This window comes from Nycticebus coucang, chromosome 2 (assembly GCF_027406575.1).
Source record: "Nycticebus coucang isolate mNycCou1 chromosome 2, mNycCou1.pri, whole genome shotgun sequence".
NCBI lineage: Eukaryota > Metazoa > Chordata > Mammalia > Primates > Lorisidae > Nycticebus > Nycticebus coucang.
This window is the reverse complement of record NC_069781.1, coordinates 117901511-117918369: the sequence shown is the minus strand read 5'-3', so window position 1 is coordinate 117918369 and position 16859 is coordinate 117901511. Positions and strand designations below refer to the sequence as shown.

Sequence of the window (16859 nt, the reverse complement as noted above, 5' to 3'; positions counted from 1 at the left end):
TAGTCATGACTGGGCATGTCCAAGTGAGGAACAATATCCCTGTAGCTGACTGCTCAGTACCCGCTGAGGGTGCCAATGCCAGCAGGGGCATCCCATTCAACACCCGCAGGGGCGCAGAGCTCCTCCCTTGAAAGCGGAAGTGAAGGGTGGAGCCAAGGTTGGAGACGGCCTGCAACTGCATCTTTGCGCCCACTCTGCAGAGCTGCAGGCTGAGGCTGGAAGGGGTGGGGGGTGAGTCTGGGGCGCTGCCTTCTGAAGCTCTTTCCTGTGGAGGAGAGGGCCGGCCAATGAGGGCTGGGCCTATCACGTGGGCCTGACAGCTGGGGAGGGGGTGGCTGGAGACAATGTGTCCCCAAGGCAGCCAGCGCCAAAACCTGCAGTACTGAGACCCCCAGCCTGCTCAATAAAAGCCCTCAACCCTTGGGCGACCAGGACGCAGCCCCACCATGTTCTCCAGGAAGAAACGGGAGCTCATGAAAACCCCTTCTATCTCGAAAAAGAACCGGGCAGGAAGTCCCAGCCCACTGCCCTTGGGGGTGAGTCGAGCCTCTTCACAGAGCTGGGAGGGGACCTACTGATATCCCAGTCTGCAGGGGGGATAGGGACGTGCCCTGTGCTCAGGGCCCAGTGGGGCCTGGGCCAACAGCACCATGCTGGGAAGGTGGGGGGCCCACACCAGCTACAGCCCCTACCGGGCAGGACAGCAGGGGCCACAGAGGATAGAACAGGACTTTGGCGTTCGCTTCACGGTAGGGACACTTTGGGAGTGGCCACCACATACCCAGGGCCAGTTGTGGTGCCCAGGAAGTAGGAAGGAAGGGTGCCTGGGGGGGGTGGGTGGGTAATGTTGGGTTTAGGACACTGAAGGATGGGGGCTCAGGAAACCTACAGGTTCTGGAAACCTTTGAGAAGTGGGAGGGCTATAGCCTGGCCACTGGACTGAAGCAACAGGCCCTGTAAAAGGATCCATTGGGTCCAGGGACCTGGGGGTGTTTTTCTACAAGGCCCAGGAGTATCTGTGATACTTAGGGGTCTATTGGACCCTTAGAGTACAGGAATCATCATAGGTATCTTTACCTGAAAGTAGGTGAATCTACTGGAGCCTGGTTGAGGGCCAATGGCCATGGACCCTCTCCTCACTTTCCCTACCCCCACCAGGAAGTGGGGTTCTCCGCCCCCATGCTCCCCACAGTCCCCGCCCATGGCTGTGGTTTGGGCAGGACCGTTGTTTGTGAAAGCTCTAGGGAAAGGGATGTTGGGTAACAGGTGTGGGGGGGTATGGTTCTAAATCTCAGCCCTGTAACGTCTGGCCTTTGACCCCTGTGGGGTCAGGCTAAAGGTCCTCCAAGGCCCCATTTCATTTGTGGGGAAACTGAGGCAGCTTCCAAGTTGGAGCACCCCTTTTACCAGTCCTCCCCCCCAAGGAGCTGCCCAGGAAAGAAGGGGCTGAAGCCGTGTTCCCTCCACCAAGCTTGGAGCCACCAGCTACATCCTCGGGTGTCAAGGCCACAGGCACACTGAAGCGGCCCACCAGCCTGAGCCGCCATGCCAGTGCAGCTGGCTTCCCACTGTCTGGTGCTACCTCCTGGACACTAGGCCGGGGCCACCGAAGTCCTCTGGCAGCCGCCAGCCCCAGCGAGCTACCTACGGAGGGTCCCTGCCCTGATGCTATTGAGGACATCTCCCACCTGCTGGCCGACGTGGCCCGTTTTGCTGAGGGCCTAGAGAAACTCAAGGAGTGTGTGTTGCGCGATGGTGAGAGCCAGCAGGGACACAAGCAGAGTGGACACAGATCTCTCTAACCCTGAAGCATCAAGAAAGGACAGAGGGAAGGACTTAGAGAGGCTCAGGAGAGGATTACAGGGAGGGCTTTCTAGAAGAGGCCAGGACAGCTAAAGCTCTGAGGAACATGTAGAAGTTTAGTGTCATCTAGGAGAGAATGGCAGAGGGAATGTCTTGTGCACAGGCTTAGAAACACAGGGAGATGCAGAATGCATTAGGGGGCCAAGGTGTGGGATGCAACTGGTTGTATGAGGTGTGTGAGGATGAAGGCATGAGAACACTAAGCAGGGGAATTCTGGCGTTATCCTGAGGGGTGTGGGGAGCCACAGAAAGTGTTAGAGTAGGATAGATGTGGTCAGATCTGTGTTTTGGGATGATATGGACTGGAGGTTGGCTGAGGTCTGGGTGGAGAGAGATTTGAAAGTGACAAAAGCCTGGTCGCAGATGTCAAACTGCTAGAGATATTGGGAGTGAGTAGCTGGTGGAATGGCAGTTCCGTTTTCTCCTTCATGGGGCTGCTGACAGCCCAGCTTCCTGTCACGTTATTTTCATCTGCTTCCTGTTTGTCCCTGGTAGCCTGTAGGCACCGCCTGTGCTGCCTCCAGCACCTACCAGCATCTCCCAGAAACCAGTGCCAGGGTTGTGCCAAACGCTCTGGCCTACCCTCCTACCCAGCTGCCTGTTTTACAGATGATGAAACCAAGTCTCTAGTGAGGCCTTGAACCTTTAGTCACCCAACACCCAGCAGTAGCTGGGGTTTGATCTCAGCCTGCAGAGCAGCCTCTGTGCCTTTGGGGGCCATGCATTAAGTGGGGCTCTGCAGCACGGGTGGGAGCCCTTGAGGTTATCTGGTCCCAGGGGCTGGGGCTAGGCAGTTTTCCTGGGGAAACTCTAATCTCAATTCCTTTCCCATCCTGATGCTTCCTTGGAGGCCTGGCCTGGATGGGTCTCAGCCAGCTGGCATCTTGCTGAAAGACTGGGCCAGGCACCCCTCCCTGCACTTTGAGGGCAGCCTGCCCTTGAAGCTATGGGCCTAGATGCTACCCTGTCCCCTGAGAGACCCTAGGAGGGCCCCTCCTCACTCTAGACCTCAGGTGATTTGGTCACCCAACAGGGTTGCTGAGACTGTAACTAAATGTCCTCAGCATTTTGTCATTATTATAGGACCCAGCCAGCCCTCCCTACCTGGATTATACTGCCTCAGGTCCAAACTCAAACTCTTGTGCTACAAGTGAGGGGAGCCAAGGACCCTGGCTGGTGGGGGGAGGGCCAGGGTGTGGTTTTCCTCTCTGGAGGTAGGGCCTCTGGACCAGCTTGAGCCAGTTTGGCTACTTGCTGGCTACCAGAGACACCCCCCAACAATCAGTCATCTCATCCCCAGGGTCATGATCTCTGCACCCTGACAGCAGTCAGGCTATGTGTATCTGCGGGAGGGTGCATCCAGTGCTGGAGGAGGGCCCCCTGCACTGCACAAGAAAACTGAGGCACAGAGAGGGGAACCCAAGGTGAGGGCAGTGTGTGGGGTGCAGGGTCACCCAGCCTGGCCAGAAGTACATGGCATCAGGGACATTTTTAGTCCGGGACTCTTTGTTAGCTGCCGGCTGGGGAGGCCGCAGCTGCCCCACACTTGCCTTGGCCGTGCCAAGCTGGGCATCTTGGGGCTTCGTCAAGGGGTCCCGCCTTGAGTCAGCTTCCCCTGTGGAGAGGTGCCGCAAAGACCTTAGTGGCCAAGACCCTGGTGGTGAGGGGCCCAGGTGCATAGAAGGAATGTTCCAGGAAGGGATGTGGCCTGACGATTCCCTAGCCAGCTTCTCCAGATTTCTGAAGCCCCTTCCCACCTCCTTGAGTTGCCTGGATGCAGTCAGCAAAGATGTGCTCTAGCACTGGAGGAGGGAGGCAGGAGGAACCAGTGGCAGGTAAGAGGGCAGTCCTCAGTGCTAAAATGGATGAGGCACTTACTTTCATATTTTAGTTCTTTGAGCACCCTCTTCACAGTCACAGGGTGAGGTCAAAGCTGTCCAGCTAGTCACCAGGCTAACTCCAGTTCTGTGTCTCAGGATATTTTCACCTTGGCAGCACTAGTGGATGCTCTACCTTTTCTTTCTTTCTTTCTTTCTTTTTAAATTTCTTCCAATAGAGAACATTTCAGTAGGGCATTTAAAGCCACATTCCAACACGCAGATCTGACCATGATCCTCCTCTCCTCTAACATCTTCTGTGGCTCCCTATTGCCTTAGAGATAAAGCTAGGCCAGGCAGGGCCTTCTGTCTGGTATTATCATGCCTTCAGAAGTAATGGGAAAGTTGTGTGCTTGTTGAGAAATGACTTCCCCTCTCTGTGCCTCATAGTTTCCTTGTGCAAAATGAGAAGGATGATAGGACCTGTCTCCTGGGATAGCTGCCAGAAGAGAGTGAGATGATGGGGTTCCTTGGGGCACAGTGCGCAGGTAGGCAGAGCAGGGAGAGGGCTGGACAGGACTTTGAGAAGTCCTAACAGTCTACGGCAAGAAAAAAGACAGGTGGACTGCATGGAGAAAGGGGCCCTCAGACTACAACTTGAAGGATAAGCAGGAGTTTGCTTTCTAGAGGGACAGGAAAAGAGTGTTCTGAGCAGAAGGGACTGTACAGCAGGGGACAGTGCCCCACTTGAGGTCTCATAGTGAGCCTTGGACTCCTGCCTTCTCCCACTTCTGCTTTGATTTCCCTATCTAGGGACAGGAGATCTGAGGAGGAGGGAGTGGGGAGATAGACTTTCACGAGGACCAGGCCCCTACTCCCCTGTTCATACTGACTCTGCCCAGCAGACCTCCTTGAGGCCCGCCGGCCATTGGCCCATGAATGCCTGGGTGAGTCATTACGTGTAATGCGCCAGGTCATCTCCAAGTACCCGCTGCTGAACACCGTGGAGACACTCACGGCTGCTGGCACCCTCATTGCCAAGATCAAAGGTCAGCCAGCTGGGACAGGGCAGCAAGGGCTTTCTACCTGGGAGGGCTTCCTGGAGGAGGGGCTATTTGAAGTGAGTTTTGAAGGATGCATAGGTGTTTGACAGGCACAAGATCCCCCTGGGCTAAGGGCTCCCATCAGTTAGTCTCAGAGATGGCAACCTCTTTGGCCTTGTTTCTGCCTCCCAGCTTTCCATTATGAATGCAATAATGAGTCAGACAAGAGGGAGTTTGAGAAGGCCCTGGAGACAATCGCCGTGTCCTTTAGTAGCACGTGAGTGCAGAAGCCTGAGGATCAGGGTGGGGGAATGTGGGGGCTCCTTTACCTTGTGATGCTGACACCCCAGCCCTACAGTGTGTCTGAATTCCTCATGGGTGAAGTGGACAGCAGCACCCTCCTGGCAGTACCTCCTGGGGACCCTAGCCAGGTGAGTACGGGGTCCTCCCTATATCCAGGTGCTAGATGCTGCAGGGGTGCAGGTCTGCATGGCATGGCAATTCTGCATTCTGTGTGCACCTCAGTCTTCCTGTCTGTCAAGGGGGCATGATCATCCCCTGCAGGGTGGGCCTCCAGCAGGGACTGGCATGAGGCTGGTCTCACCCATGTCTCCCTCCTACACAGTCCATGGAGAACTTGTATGGATCAGGCAATGAGGGCACCCCTCTCAGCGCTGAGGACTGTGACACAGGTGAGTCACCACTAAGTGACAGGCAGGCAGGCCCTTGAATGGTAGGCTGGGTGGTGGAGAGCCAAGCCAAGGCTGAGCCATCATCCCTGCAGGCTGCCTGCCTCCAGAGGAGGTAGACCTGCTGCTACAGCGCTGTGAGGGTGGTGTGGATGCTGCCCTGCAGTATGCCAAGAACATGGCCAAGTACATGAAGGACCTCATAGGCTACCTGGAAAAGCGGACCACCCTGGGTAAGAGTTGGGTCCCAACGGGTAGGTCAGGGCCTGTCATGTAGGAGATCTGGGTGAGCTGGGTTTGGCAAGCTTCTCCTGCACCTCACACCCCTCCCTGAATTGCAGAGATGGAGTTTGCCAAAGGCCTGCAGAAGATCGTGCACAACTGCAGACAGAGCGTTATGCAGGAGGTAGTGGTCAGGCCAGTAGCGGCCAGGGGTCCCTTGGGCCTGGGTGTGAGTCTCAGCCCCCCTGCCAGGAGCCTCGGGGTCTTGAGAGCAGGGACTTCCTCTCTATACTATGGGGCTAACAGTGGGTGGCTGGGTGGCTGAAGGGCCAAGGGAAGTGGCAGGCTCAGGATGCTGGGCTGCCCCATCCCTATCTCTCCCCACATCAGTGACTACCCCTGCTCCACTCCACAGCCCCACATGCCTCTCTTGTCCATCTATTCACTGGCCCTGGAACAGGACCTGGAGTTTGGGCATGGCATGGTGCAGGCAGTAGGCACGCTGCAGACCCAGACATTCATGCAGGTGGGCTACGCCTGGGTGGCTGGGTTGCGCTCAGGTGGGTGGGCTGAGTGGGAGTGGTGCCAGGGTCCGCACTCACAGCCCGTCTCATCCCAGCCCCTGACCCTGCGGAGGCTTGAGCATGAGAAGCGCAGGAAAGAGATCAAAGAGTCCTGGCACCGCGCCCAGAGGAAGCTGGTAGGGCTGGTGGGCGGGGGCAGGCAGGGTGGGGTGGCTGGCCTAGTGCAGGCACAGACGTCTGTGTGTGCATGGGGCTGGCTGTTATTGCAAGGAACAAGTCCCCAGATTGAAGAGAAACTGAGGCCTCATCTCTTATGTCTGGTGGATGCTCCACGTTCCTGTGTTAATATCCTTTTCCCACTTCTCTTTTGGGCTCTTTCAAAGACACCACCATCTTGTTTGCTTTTTTGTTATGTTATCAGGGTCTGTGGTGAAAAGCACCCTCCTGGCACCTTTGGTAAATACCAGCAAATACACACCAGTCCACTTTTGTGCATTCAGTGTCAGCCGTCACACTGTGTTCTGTTCCCAGTGTTATGCTTGCTCCATACAAAGAGCCTTGCTGACCCCACATCAGTCCCCAAGAAACATCCTTGCCCTCATTTTTCAGCCGCACAGTCCTCAGCTGTGGAAGCTGAGTGGTGTATTTCACTAACTCTATTGATGAACATTTTGGCTGTTTCTGAGCTATTGTTATTTCAGGCATGATTGCTATGACAAGCTTTTGCCCCATCTTAAGGACATTTGAGAATTTATCTTGAATCAGTGCCCAAAAGGGAATGGCTCCATCAAAGGTGTGAGTGTTCCAGCTCCTCTTCCATACCACAGCAGTGCTTTTATTCCTTTGTGATCTCTCTGTTCCTCTTCTTTGTGCACTTTGGATCAGACAGTAGCTTGTTTTTTGTTGATTTTCCAGAGCTCTTTACATATAAGAGAACACCTTTAATGATAAGCATTATGGACTCATCCCCCCCCCAATCCCTGTGTTTATTGTTTGTCTCTTGATTTTACCCATGGCCTGTTTTACCAGGTAGAAACCTGTGATTGTTAGTAGCAGTTTATTGTTAGTGGTAGTCTTTTCTGTTATGGTCTCTGAGTTTTATGTCACTCAGAAAAAGCCTTTCCTGCACTGGGGTTATTTTTCCTAGTTTCTCCTAGTATCTGTATTGGTTCTTTCTTTATGTTTGAGTGTCTGATGGTGTAGTCTGTAGAGGTGCAGCTCTCCCGAAGGCCCACTGGTTTTTGACTAACTGCTCTTCCTGCCAACCCTGAGGGTGCTTGACTTCCTGCCTATGCGGCCTCTCTGTGCTCATCGGTGAGAAGGGAAGTGAAAGAGACAGAGGCTGGAGACACCAGGCTGCTCCAGTGGGGGGTTGGTGTAGGTGTTGGTGGATGACACAGTTTGTGTCTCTTGTGCTTCAGCTTCCTGGGCTGTAAAATGAGTCCCACTGCGGAGGCCATCTCAAAGGGTCCCACTGCAGAGGCCACCTCCTGTTCTGCTGCTGCCCCCTGTCCCTCTGCTTTCCCATCTGTGCTGAGAGTTCCTAGCGAGAGAGATGGGGGTGGGAAGAAGGGAGGGAGGAGGCTGGGGACAGAGTCCATTTGGGGGCTAGGGTCAGACCAGGCTCCACACCATACACCCACAGCAAGAGGCAGAGTCCAACCTGCGCAAGGCCAAGCAGGGCTACAGTCAGCGCTGTGAGGACCATGACAAGGCCCGCTTCCTTGTGGCCAAGGCTGAGGAGGAACAGGCAGCCACCGGGCCTGGGGCTGGCAGTGCAGTCTCCAAGAACCTGGACAAACGGCGGCGGCTGGAAGAGGAAGCCAAGAACAAGGTGAGGCTGACAGGGAGGTGGCATAGGGGATCCTGGAAGTGAAGACTGAGGTGGCCTTTTGTCACACACTTGATCTTAGCCAAAAGGCCGAGAAGTGATGAGGTGGCCTTTCTTGAAGCAATGTGTAAAATTTCCTACTTCTAGGCCTTTGCCAGGCTATGTGTCCTCCCTAGAGGGCCCTTCCCACCCTTCCCTGCCTGGCTTGTCCCTGGGACTTCTGAATTAGGCCTTGCAATGCCCTGAGGGCTGAGCCCCTAGCCGAACCCTGCCTGTGCCCCACACCCTTCCCCAGGCAGAGGAGGCCATGGCCACCTATCGCACATGCGTGGCAGATGCTAAGACACAGAAGCAGGAGCTGGAAGACACCAAGGTGACAGCATTGCGGCAGATCCAGGAGGTCATCCGACAGAGTGATCAAACAATCAAGTCGGTGTGTGTCAGGCTCCAACCACCAGGATGGGGGCAGCTACTGGTCCAGCCTCCTGACTTTGCTGCCCTCATTTACTACCCACAGGCCACTATCTCCTACTACCAGATGATGCACATGCAGACAGCCCCACTGCCAGTACACTTCCAGATGCTGTGTGAGAGCAGCAAGCTGTATGACCCAGGCCAGCAGTATGCCTCCCACGTGCGCCAGCTGCAGCGTGGGGAGGAACCCGACGTGCACTACGACTTTGAGCCCCATGTTTCCACCAATGCCTGGTACTCTGCTGCCTGCCCACCCAGTCCCTAGTGTACATATCCGTGTCTGGGAGAGCTGGGCTTCCCACTTGTCCACCAGGAGGGCTTAAGGACTCCATGCCTCCCCACCAGGGCTCATCCTCCTCACTATCCCTCCCAACAGGTCCCCCGTCATGCGTGTCCGAAAGGGCAGCTTCAACACTGGTGATGCTGCAGGAGCAGAGACCACCGGCAGTCCCCTAGAGGAAGGTGGCTCCCATGAGGAGACACTTTCCAAAGGACACAGGGGTGAGTGTCCAGTGGGCTTATGGAGCAGGCAATGGCTCCCTGAGCCCTTCATTACAGATGCCTCCCTCCTCAGGTGGACGAGGACACCAGGTACATAAGTCGTGGCCGATCTCGATTTCAGATTCAGTTGGCAATCTGGACACTGGCACCAGCTCAGGTGAGGAGCCTGCTGGGTGGGCTGGGGCAGGGGAGTCTCAGTGGGCTCATCATGCACTGGGAGTGCTAGAGAGTTCCACATGGGCCCTGTGGCCTTGCTCCTGGCTTGGAGTGTCTGATAGCCCTGTTTCCTGCTCAGGGGACTTTAAGAAGTTTGAGCGAACATCGTCCAGTGGCACCATGTCCTCCAGTGAGGAGCTGGCAGACCAGGAGGGTAGTGCAGGAGCTTCAGCCTTTGAGCAGGGTAAGCATCCCAAATGGGCTGTGGGGAGAAGGGAGGTTTGGACACAGTCTATGGGCCCTGACCTACCTGGGTAATACCAGCTACCCATCTTGCCCCCAGATGACCTGAACGGCATGGCCCCTGAACTACCAGCTATGCCCAGTGGGCCCTTCCGCAACGTAGGGCTGTCCAAGGCTGCCCGCACCCACCGGCTCCGAAAGCTCCGCACACCAGCCAAGTGCCGGGAGTGCAACAGCTATGTCTACTTCCAGGGTGCTGAGTGTGAGGAGGTAGGTAGGATCCCCATGGATGGCCGATGTCTGTGGGGTGCCAGGTACCCAGATGGCCTGTATGCCTCAGGAGGTTCTGGCACAGAGCAAGGAATGGTGGGAAGCTTTTGGGTATATAGCTGTTTGCAAGGAAGTATAGGGAGGCAGTGAGGTGGGCTCTTTCAGCTTTGAGGGGCAGGGGGGGCTCTCTAAGGAACAGAGGCTAGGGAGAGATCTGGAGGATAAAGAGCACCCTAAGGGCATCCAGGGTAGAACATTCCAGGAAGAGGGCACAGCCAGTATAAAGGCACTGGGCTTCTGCAGGAAACCCAAGGGGTAGGAAGAAGAGGAGGCTGAGTGATAGACAGGAGCCTTCTGTGGGGTTGAACAAGCTGCCTGGTTGGAGCGGGGCTCTGATGGGCAGGAGCAGAATGTCAGTGCTTGCTGGATATGGGGCATGGTCTGGGGCTCACTCCACACCCGTCCCAGTGCTGCTTGGCCTGCCACAAGAAGTGTCTGGAGACCCTGGCCATCCAGTGTGGCCACAAGAAGCTGCAGGGCCGGCTGCAACTCTTCGGTCAGGACTTTGGCCAGGCGGCCCGCGGCACCCCTGATGGTGTGCCCTTCATCATCAAAAAGTGTGTCTGCGAGATCGAGCACCGGGCGTTGCGTACAAAGGTGAGGCAGGATGCAGAGGGGGCGAATCTTGGGTGGCCTGGGCAGGGAGGTGAGCATGGGCTAAGGCTGGCTGGGTCCCCCAGGGCATCTACCGGGTCAATGGGGTAAAGACACGTGTGGAGAAGCTGTGCCAGGCCTTTGAGAACGGCAAGGAGCTGGTGGAGTTGTCACAGGCCTCACCCCATGACATCAGCAATGTCCTCAAGCTCTACCTGCGCCAGGTGAGACCACTGAAGGTGGATAGGGCAGAGGCCGAATCTAGAGCCAGCGCCTGGAAGAGGCATGGTTGGTCAGGGCAAGTGCAGATGTGCAGGGCAAGTGCAGATGTGCAGGACAAGTGCAGGTGGGCGGGACAGCACTGGGTAAGGGAGGGGCTGGGGCATCGCCTTGGCATGAGTAGGCCTAATCCTGGGTATGGGGTCGAGCCAGCTCCCGCCACCTGTCAGAGCAGGGCAGAGGTGGGGCTGAGCCTACGGGCGTGGCCAGGGCAGATTATGGACTAGTACTGGGGCGGGGCCAGAAACATATTGCTAGGTGGGTCCCCGCAGTTTGGTGGAGCATGGCCATAGCTTAGAGCCAAGGTCAGGGCCTAAGGGGCGTGGACGTGGTCAGGGCAGGGCTGAGGCTACTGCAAGATCCTGGTAGAGGCGGGCGGCGGGCGCTGTGTGTGTGTGAAACTAGGGGCGTGACTTCGGCCGGGGTATGGCAGGGCTAGGGGCGTGGCCACTTGGCCCTGGAGACGGTAACAGTAGGTAGGTGTATCCTGGGCTGTGTTAGACCTACCAGATACTGGTGTTAATCCCTCTGGTCTGCAGCTGCCCGAGCCACTCATCTCCTTCCGCCTCTACCACGAGCTCATGGGGCTGGCCAAGGAGAGCCTGAAGGCAGAGGCTGAAGCCAAGGCGAGTTCGCGGGGCCGGCAGGATGCCTCTGAGAGTAAGGCTCCGGCACCAGAGGTGGCTATGGCAGGCCGGCTGCGGGAGCTTCTGCGGGACCTGTCGCCTGAGAACCGGGCCACGCTGCAGTACCTGCTGCGGCACCTACAGAGGTAAGGACAGGGGCAAGGAGACATGGCGGCAGGGAGGTGGGGTAGGGGTAGGGGGCTCCGGGGGACACTCAGGCACCCCCTCACCCTCCTGTCCCTCCAGGATCGTGGAGGTGGAACAGGACAACAAGATGACCCCTGGGAATCTGGGCATCGTGTTTGGGCCCACCCTGCTGCGGCCCCGACCCACTGAGGCGACTGTTTCCCTCTCCTCACTGGTGGATTACCCCCACCAAGCCCGCATCATTGAGACCCTCATCATCCATTATGGCCTGATCTTTGAGGATGAACTGGAGGAGGCACCTGAAAGCCAAGTGAGGGCATAGGTCTGACCAGGGCATCCACATGGGTGACAGGGAGTGCTATGGGATCAGTGGAGGTGGAAAGATGCACCAACAACGATGGGGAAAGGATGGATTTGGACAGATCCAATGTGGTGCCTGCCAAGCAAAGAACTGGATGATGTGTGCATTGGAGTCTGAGGGCAAGCCCCTAGGGGTTCAAACATCCTGTGGCCGCCCCTCACTAGAGGTCATATCAGACCTCTCCATCTACCACTCCTGTCACTGGCTTGCTATGCTGGGTGCTACTGCACCCAGCTGCCAGGTTTCAATTTCTTTTTTTTTCTCCTTTTTTTTTTAAATAGAGACAGAGTCTCACTTTATCGCCCTTGGTGGAGTGCTGTGGCGTCACAGCTTACAGCAACCTCCAACTCCTGGGCTTAAGAGATTCTCTTGCCTCAGCCTCCCAAGTAGCCAGGACTACAGGTGACTGCCACAACACCCAGCTATTTTTTTTTTTTTTGCAGTTTGGCCGGGGCCGGGTTTGAACCTGCCACCCTCGGTATATGGAGCCAGTGCCCTACCCACTGAGCCACAGGCACCGCCCAGGTTTCAATTTCTTTTTTCTCTTTTCTTTTCTTCTCTTTTTTTTTTTTTAGAGACATAGTCTCACTTTGTCACCCTCAGTAGAGTGCTATGGCATCACAGCTCATAGCAACCTCCAGCTCTTGGGCTTAGACGATTCTCTTGAGTCAGCCTACCAAGTAGCTGGGACTACAGGCATCTGCCATAATGCCTGGCTACTTTTTTGTTGCAGTTTGGCTGGGCTGTCTTTTCTTTTTCTAAAAAAATTACTTTTTATTATTTATTTATTATTATTATCATTTTTTTTGCAGTTTTGGGCTGGGGCTGGGTTTGAACCCACTACCTCTGGTATATGGGGCTGGTGCCCTACTCCTTTGAGCCACAGGTGCCACCCTTTTCTTTTCTTTTTTGAGATAGAGTTTCACTATGTCACCTTCAGTAGAGTGCCGCCGTGTCATAGCTCACAACAACCTCAAACTCTTGGGCTTAAGCAATTCTCTTGACTTAGCCTCCTAAGTAGCTGGGACTACAGGCGCCTGACACAATGCCCCGCTATTTTTTTTTTTTTTTTTGAGACAGAGCCTCAAGCTGTCACCCTGGGTAGAGTGCTGTGGCATCACAGATCACAGCAACCTCCAACTCCCGGGCTCAAGCAATTCTCCTGTCTCTGCCTCCCAAGTAGCTGGGACTACAGGCTCCCGCCACAACACCTGGCTATTTTTTGGTTGCAGCTGTCATTGTTGTTTGGAGGGCCCAGGCTGGATTCAAACCCACCAGCTCAGGTGTATGTGGCTGGTGCCTTAGCTGCTTGAGCCACAGGCACTGAGCCAGCCCTGCTTGTTTTTTTTTGTTGCATTGTCATTGCTGTTTAGCTGGCCCCGGCCAGGTTTGAACCCTCCAGCCTGGGTGTGTGTGGCCGGCACTCTACCCACTGAGCATGGGTGTTGCCCCAGGTTTCAATTTCACCACAAGTTTTCATTTCTAGGAATTCATTTTTTTGAGACAGAGTTTCAAGCTGTCACCCTGTGTAGAGTGTCATGTCATAGTTCACAGCAACTCCAACTCTTGAGTTTAAGTGATCCTCTTGCCTCAGTTTTTCTATTTTTAGTAGAGACGTGGGTCTCAATTTTGCTCAGGCTGGTCTTGGACTTGTGAGCTCAAGCTATCCACCCACCTCGGCCTCCCAGAGTGCTAGGATTATCTGCTGCTGCTGCTGCTGCTGCTGCTGCTGAAGGAGCTCTGAGGCCCTAGAGTTCGGTAGAGGGTGTGAGTGGCTCTGTTTCCTGATAAGAGCCAACTGTCAGGAACATAGGAATGTTCGGTCCAGTCACAGCCTCAGTAACATTGGTGTCAGTAACTTTTAGGGTTTTGTTTATGTATGAGACCTAAGATGAAGCAGAAGCCCTGCCCTGACTTTTGTTCTGTCCCTGCAGGGTGGGTCATCCAACCAGCAGGCGGAAGTGGTTGTCCAGGTACCATATCTGGAGGCCAGTGAGGGGGTTGCCTATCCCCTGCAAGAGGAGACAGAGGATGGGGGACAAGGTGAGTGTGTGTGGTCGGTTACTGCTTGGCCCTGGGGGAGGCCAGGATGCATTGCCAGCTGGCACTGGTGCCTGGTGACACAGTGTTGTGTGCACACAACAGCCAGTTCACATCTCAGTGCCTAGGAGCTGCACATTCTGTGGATTTTTGTCTGCTATGAACACCACTTTTGTTGAATATTCATTCTTTTTCCTTTCCTCCTGTTGTAAACACAAGCAAATCAATGCTTTTTTGAGGTCTATGCTGAGAAATGGACTTTTTTCTTCTTTTTTTTTTGAGACAGAGTTTCATTTTATCACCCTGGGTAGAGTACTGTGGTGTCATGGCTCACAGCAACCTTAAATACCTGGGCTCAAGCAATTCACTTGCTTCAGCCTCCTGAGTAGCTGGGACTACAGGCTCCTGCCACAATGCCTGGCTATTTTTTAGACAGGGTCTTGCTCTTGCTCAGGCTGGTCTTGAACTTGTGAGCTCAAGCAATCCACTCACCTCAGCCTCCCAGAGTGCTAGGATTACAGGTATGAGCCACCACTCCTGGCCCTAGAAATGGACAACTTAAATGTGAAAATGATGCCTATGTGTTGTGTCTAGACATACCAGGCACCACGCTAGGCTTCCCCAGTGTTTGCTTTCCAAATGAAGGGATGGAGCTTGGTTAGGGTATGGGCCCCAGGATGTTACTCAGATGGGGCCAGCCTCACAGTGTCAAAGGCGGCTGACCCTGGGCATCCCTTCTGGTCATGGGACACGTCTCTTTTCTTTCACAGAATCCCGTGTTGCATCCAATGACTCTGACTCAGAGCTGGAGGAGGCCTCCGATGTATTGTCATCATCAGGCGCCAGTGCCCTACACCACTTCAACTTCCTAGAGAAGCAGGAGAGTGAGGCCAGCTTGGAGGAGGGTCCCCGCAGCGGCAGTGGCAGCGAGGAGCATCTGGAGACCACAGCTGGGGAGGATGGTGATGAAGATGAGGATGGTCCAGCTCAACGGCTCTCCACATACAACACCAACCAGTCCAACAATGTGATGTGGGTCTGGCTGCCCACCATGGGACTCCGTGGTGGGCGGATTGCAATGGATACCTGCTAAGAGAGCCAGCCAGAGTATGTCAGAGCTGAGGCAGGGTCCACAGCCAGCTTCTCTCCTAAGAGCTCCTGACCTGGGGCGCAGCTCAGCCACATTGTTCTGGGGTGGCTGCCACAAGCACCTGGACTTGGATAATCCCACCAATACATAACTTCTTCCTTTTACCCCACACGGCGGAGAGGAGCCCAGAAGCTTCCAGGAGCATGAGGGGTCAGCAAGGCTGTGGGAACTCTGCACACCCCTCCATGACCTGGAGCTACGGGTACCCATGGGACTGTGTGGATGGAGGAAACTGTCCCTACTTAGGGTACCTCTCACTCCCCCCTGGGGCATTGTGGCGGGCGCCTGTAGTCCCAGCTTCTCGGGAGGCTGAGGCAAGACATGTAGACAGCAGGCCCTGCCCTGACCTCTTCTTGTCATGTTGTCTGGACAAAAGCAGCATCTGGGGCAGGAGGCCATTCTAGAAGCCATGGATGGGGTGGAGGCCGGCCTTTGGTGCAGCTTCCTGGGTCATAGGTTGGCTGGGCCCAGACACCACCTTCAGGACAGCCTCACTTTTTTTTTTGTAGAAACAGAGTCTCACTTTGTCACCTTTGGTAGAGTGCTGTAACGTCACAGCTCACAGCAACCTCCAGCTCTTGAGCTTACGCGATTCTCCTGCCTCAGCCTCATGAGCAGCTGGGACTACAGGCGCCCGCCACAACTCCCGGCTATTTTTTTGTTACAGTTTGGCCAGGGCTGGCGCTCTACTCACTGAGCCACAGGCACCGCCTGGACAGCCTCACTTTTTTAAAAAACTAGGCTTGGATACCTGGGATATAGGTACATGATGAAGTTGCTTACAGGTTACAATGTAATTCTTTGACATGCACATTTACTTTGTTTCAAATAAAGTTTTTAATCTGGTTTGTTTCCTGTGGCAGCAGCAGCCTTGTTAGGAGAAGGGGCTGGGCTGGGCACAGAAGGTCCCCCCAGTGTCTCCTGGGTCCTGGGGAAGGCTGTGGGGAAGAGATTTTGCCAGAAGGCCCAATGTTGTCTTTGCAACAAGCTGTGTATATTTCAGCCATCAAGTGAACATTTCAGGTAAACTTACAGCTTGGGGCTATCAGACAAAACTTTCCATAAGATAGGTACCTTCTCCATCTTCAAGGTTCTTCCTGTATAGAACTGCATTTTAAATTACATTGTTTCAAGCCAGGTATGGTGGCTCACACTTACAGCCCTAGCTACTTAGAAGACTGAGGAAGGAACCCCTTGAGCCCAGAAGTTGGAGGCTGCAGTAAGCTATGATGATACTACTACACTCTAGCCCGGGCAATAAGTGAGACCCTATCTCTAAAAAAAAATAATTAAAAAAATTAAATAAATAGTGAAGGATCTGTGCAGACCTTTCTCCAAAGATACACAAATGGACAAGCACATGGGAAGATGCTCAACATCATTATCCACCAGGGAAAAACAAGCCAGTGTGGTAAGAGAAACCATGTCATGTCCCCCACGCTATAATAAAAAACCAATAATAACTGTTGAGAGGACTTAGAAAAATTGGAACCCTCACAGGAGGCTGGTGTGATATAAAATGGTACAGCTGCTGGTGGAGTTTGAGGACTCCTTGAGTTACCACATGACCCAGCAGTTCCACTCCTGGATCTTCATCTAAGAAAAAGCAAAGCACATGTCCACACAAAAGCCTGCACATGAACGTATACAGCAGCAGATTCACAAAAGCCAAAAAGTGGAAAACTCAAACACAATGTGGTTCATCCATACATTGAAATATTGTTCAGCCATGAAAGGAAACAAGGCTCTGAGACCAGCTACGATGTGAATGGGCCTTGAGTACCTCATGCTCACTGAGAGAAGCCAGACACATAAGGTGAAAAGTCCAGAACATGGGCGGCGCCTGTCCCTCAGTAAGGTGCTGGCCCCATATACCAAGGGTGGCAGGTTCAAACTCAGCCCCGGCCAAACTGCAACAAAAAAAATAGCCAGCGGGCACCTGTAGTCTCAGCTGCTTGGGAAGCTGAGG

At 54.5% G+C, this 16859-nt stretch overlaps 1 protein-coding gene across 2 annotated transcripts; it reads left to right on the top strand.

Moving 5' to 3' along the window:
• Positions 1-204: 204 nt before the first annotated feature.
• ARHGAP45 (Rho GTPase activating protein 45) lies at positions 205-15735 on the top strand. Of its 2 annotated transcripts, none has more exons than XM_053581483.1 (23): positions 205-536; positions 1425-1755; positions 4586-4729; positions 4916-5000; positions 5082-5154; positions 5349-5415; positions 5508-5645; positions 5754-5818; positions 6050-6160; positions 6254-6334; positions 7804-7992; positions 8285-8422; positions 8507-8697; positions 8840-8964; positions 9038-9121; positions 9260-9364; positions 9464-9633; positions 10102-10290; positions 10374-10511; positions 11106-11338; positions 11439-11649; positions 13635-13743; positions 14511-15735. In XM_053581483.1, the coding sequence occupies exons 1-23, from the start codon at positions 447-449 to the stop codon at positions 14831-14833; spliced, it is 3390 nt and encodes a 1129-aa protein (XP_053437458.1). In that variant the 5' UTR covers positions 205-446; the 3' UTR covers positions 14834-15735. The 2 variants fall into 2 exon arrangements, with proteins under 2 accessions (XP_053437458.1, XP_053437450.1); XM_053581475.1 differs by lacking the exon at positions 205-536 and adding an exon at positions 598-749.
• Positions 15736-16859: the final 1124 nt, after the last annotated feature.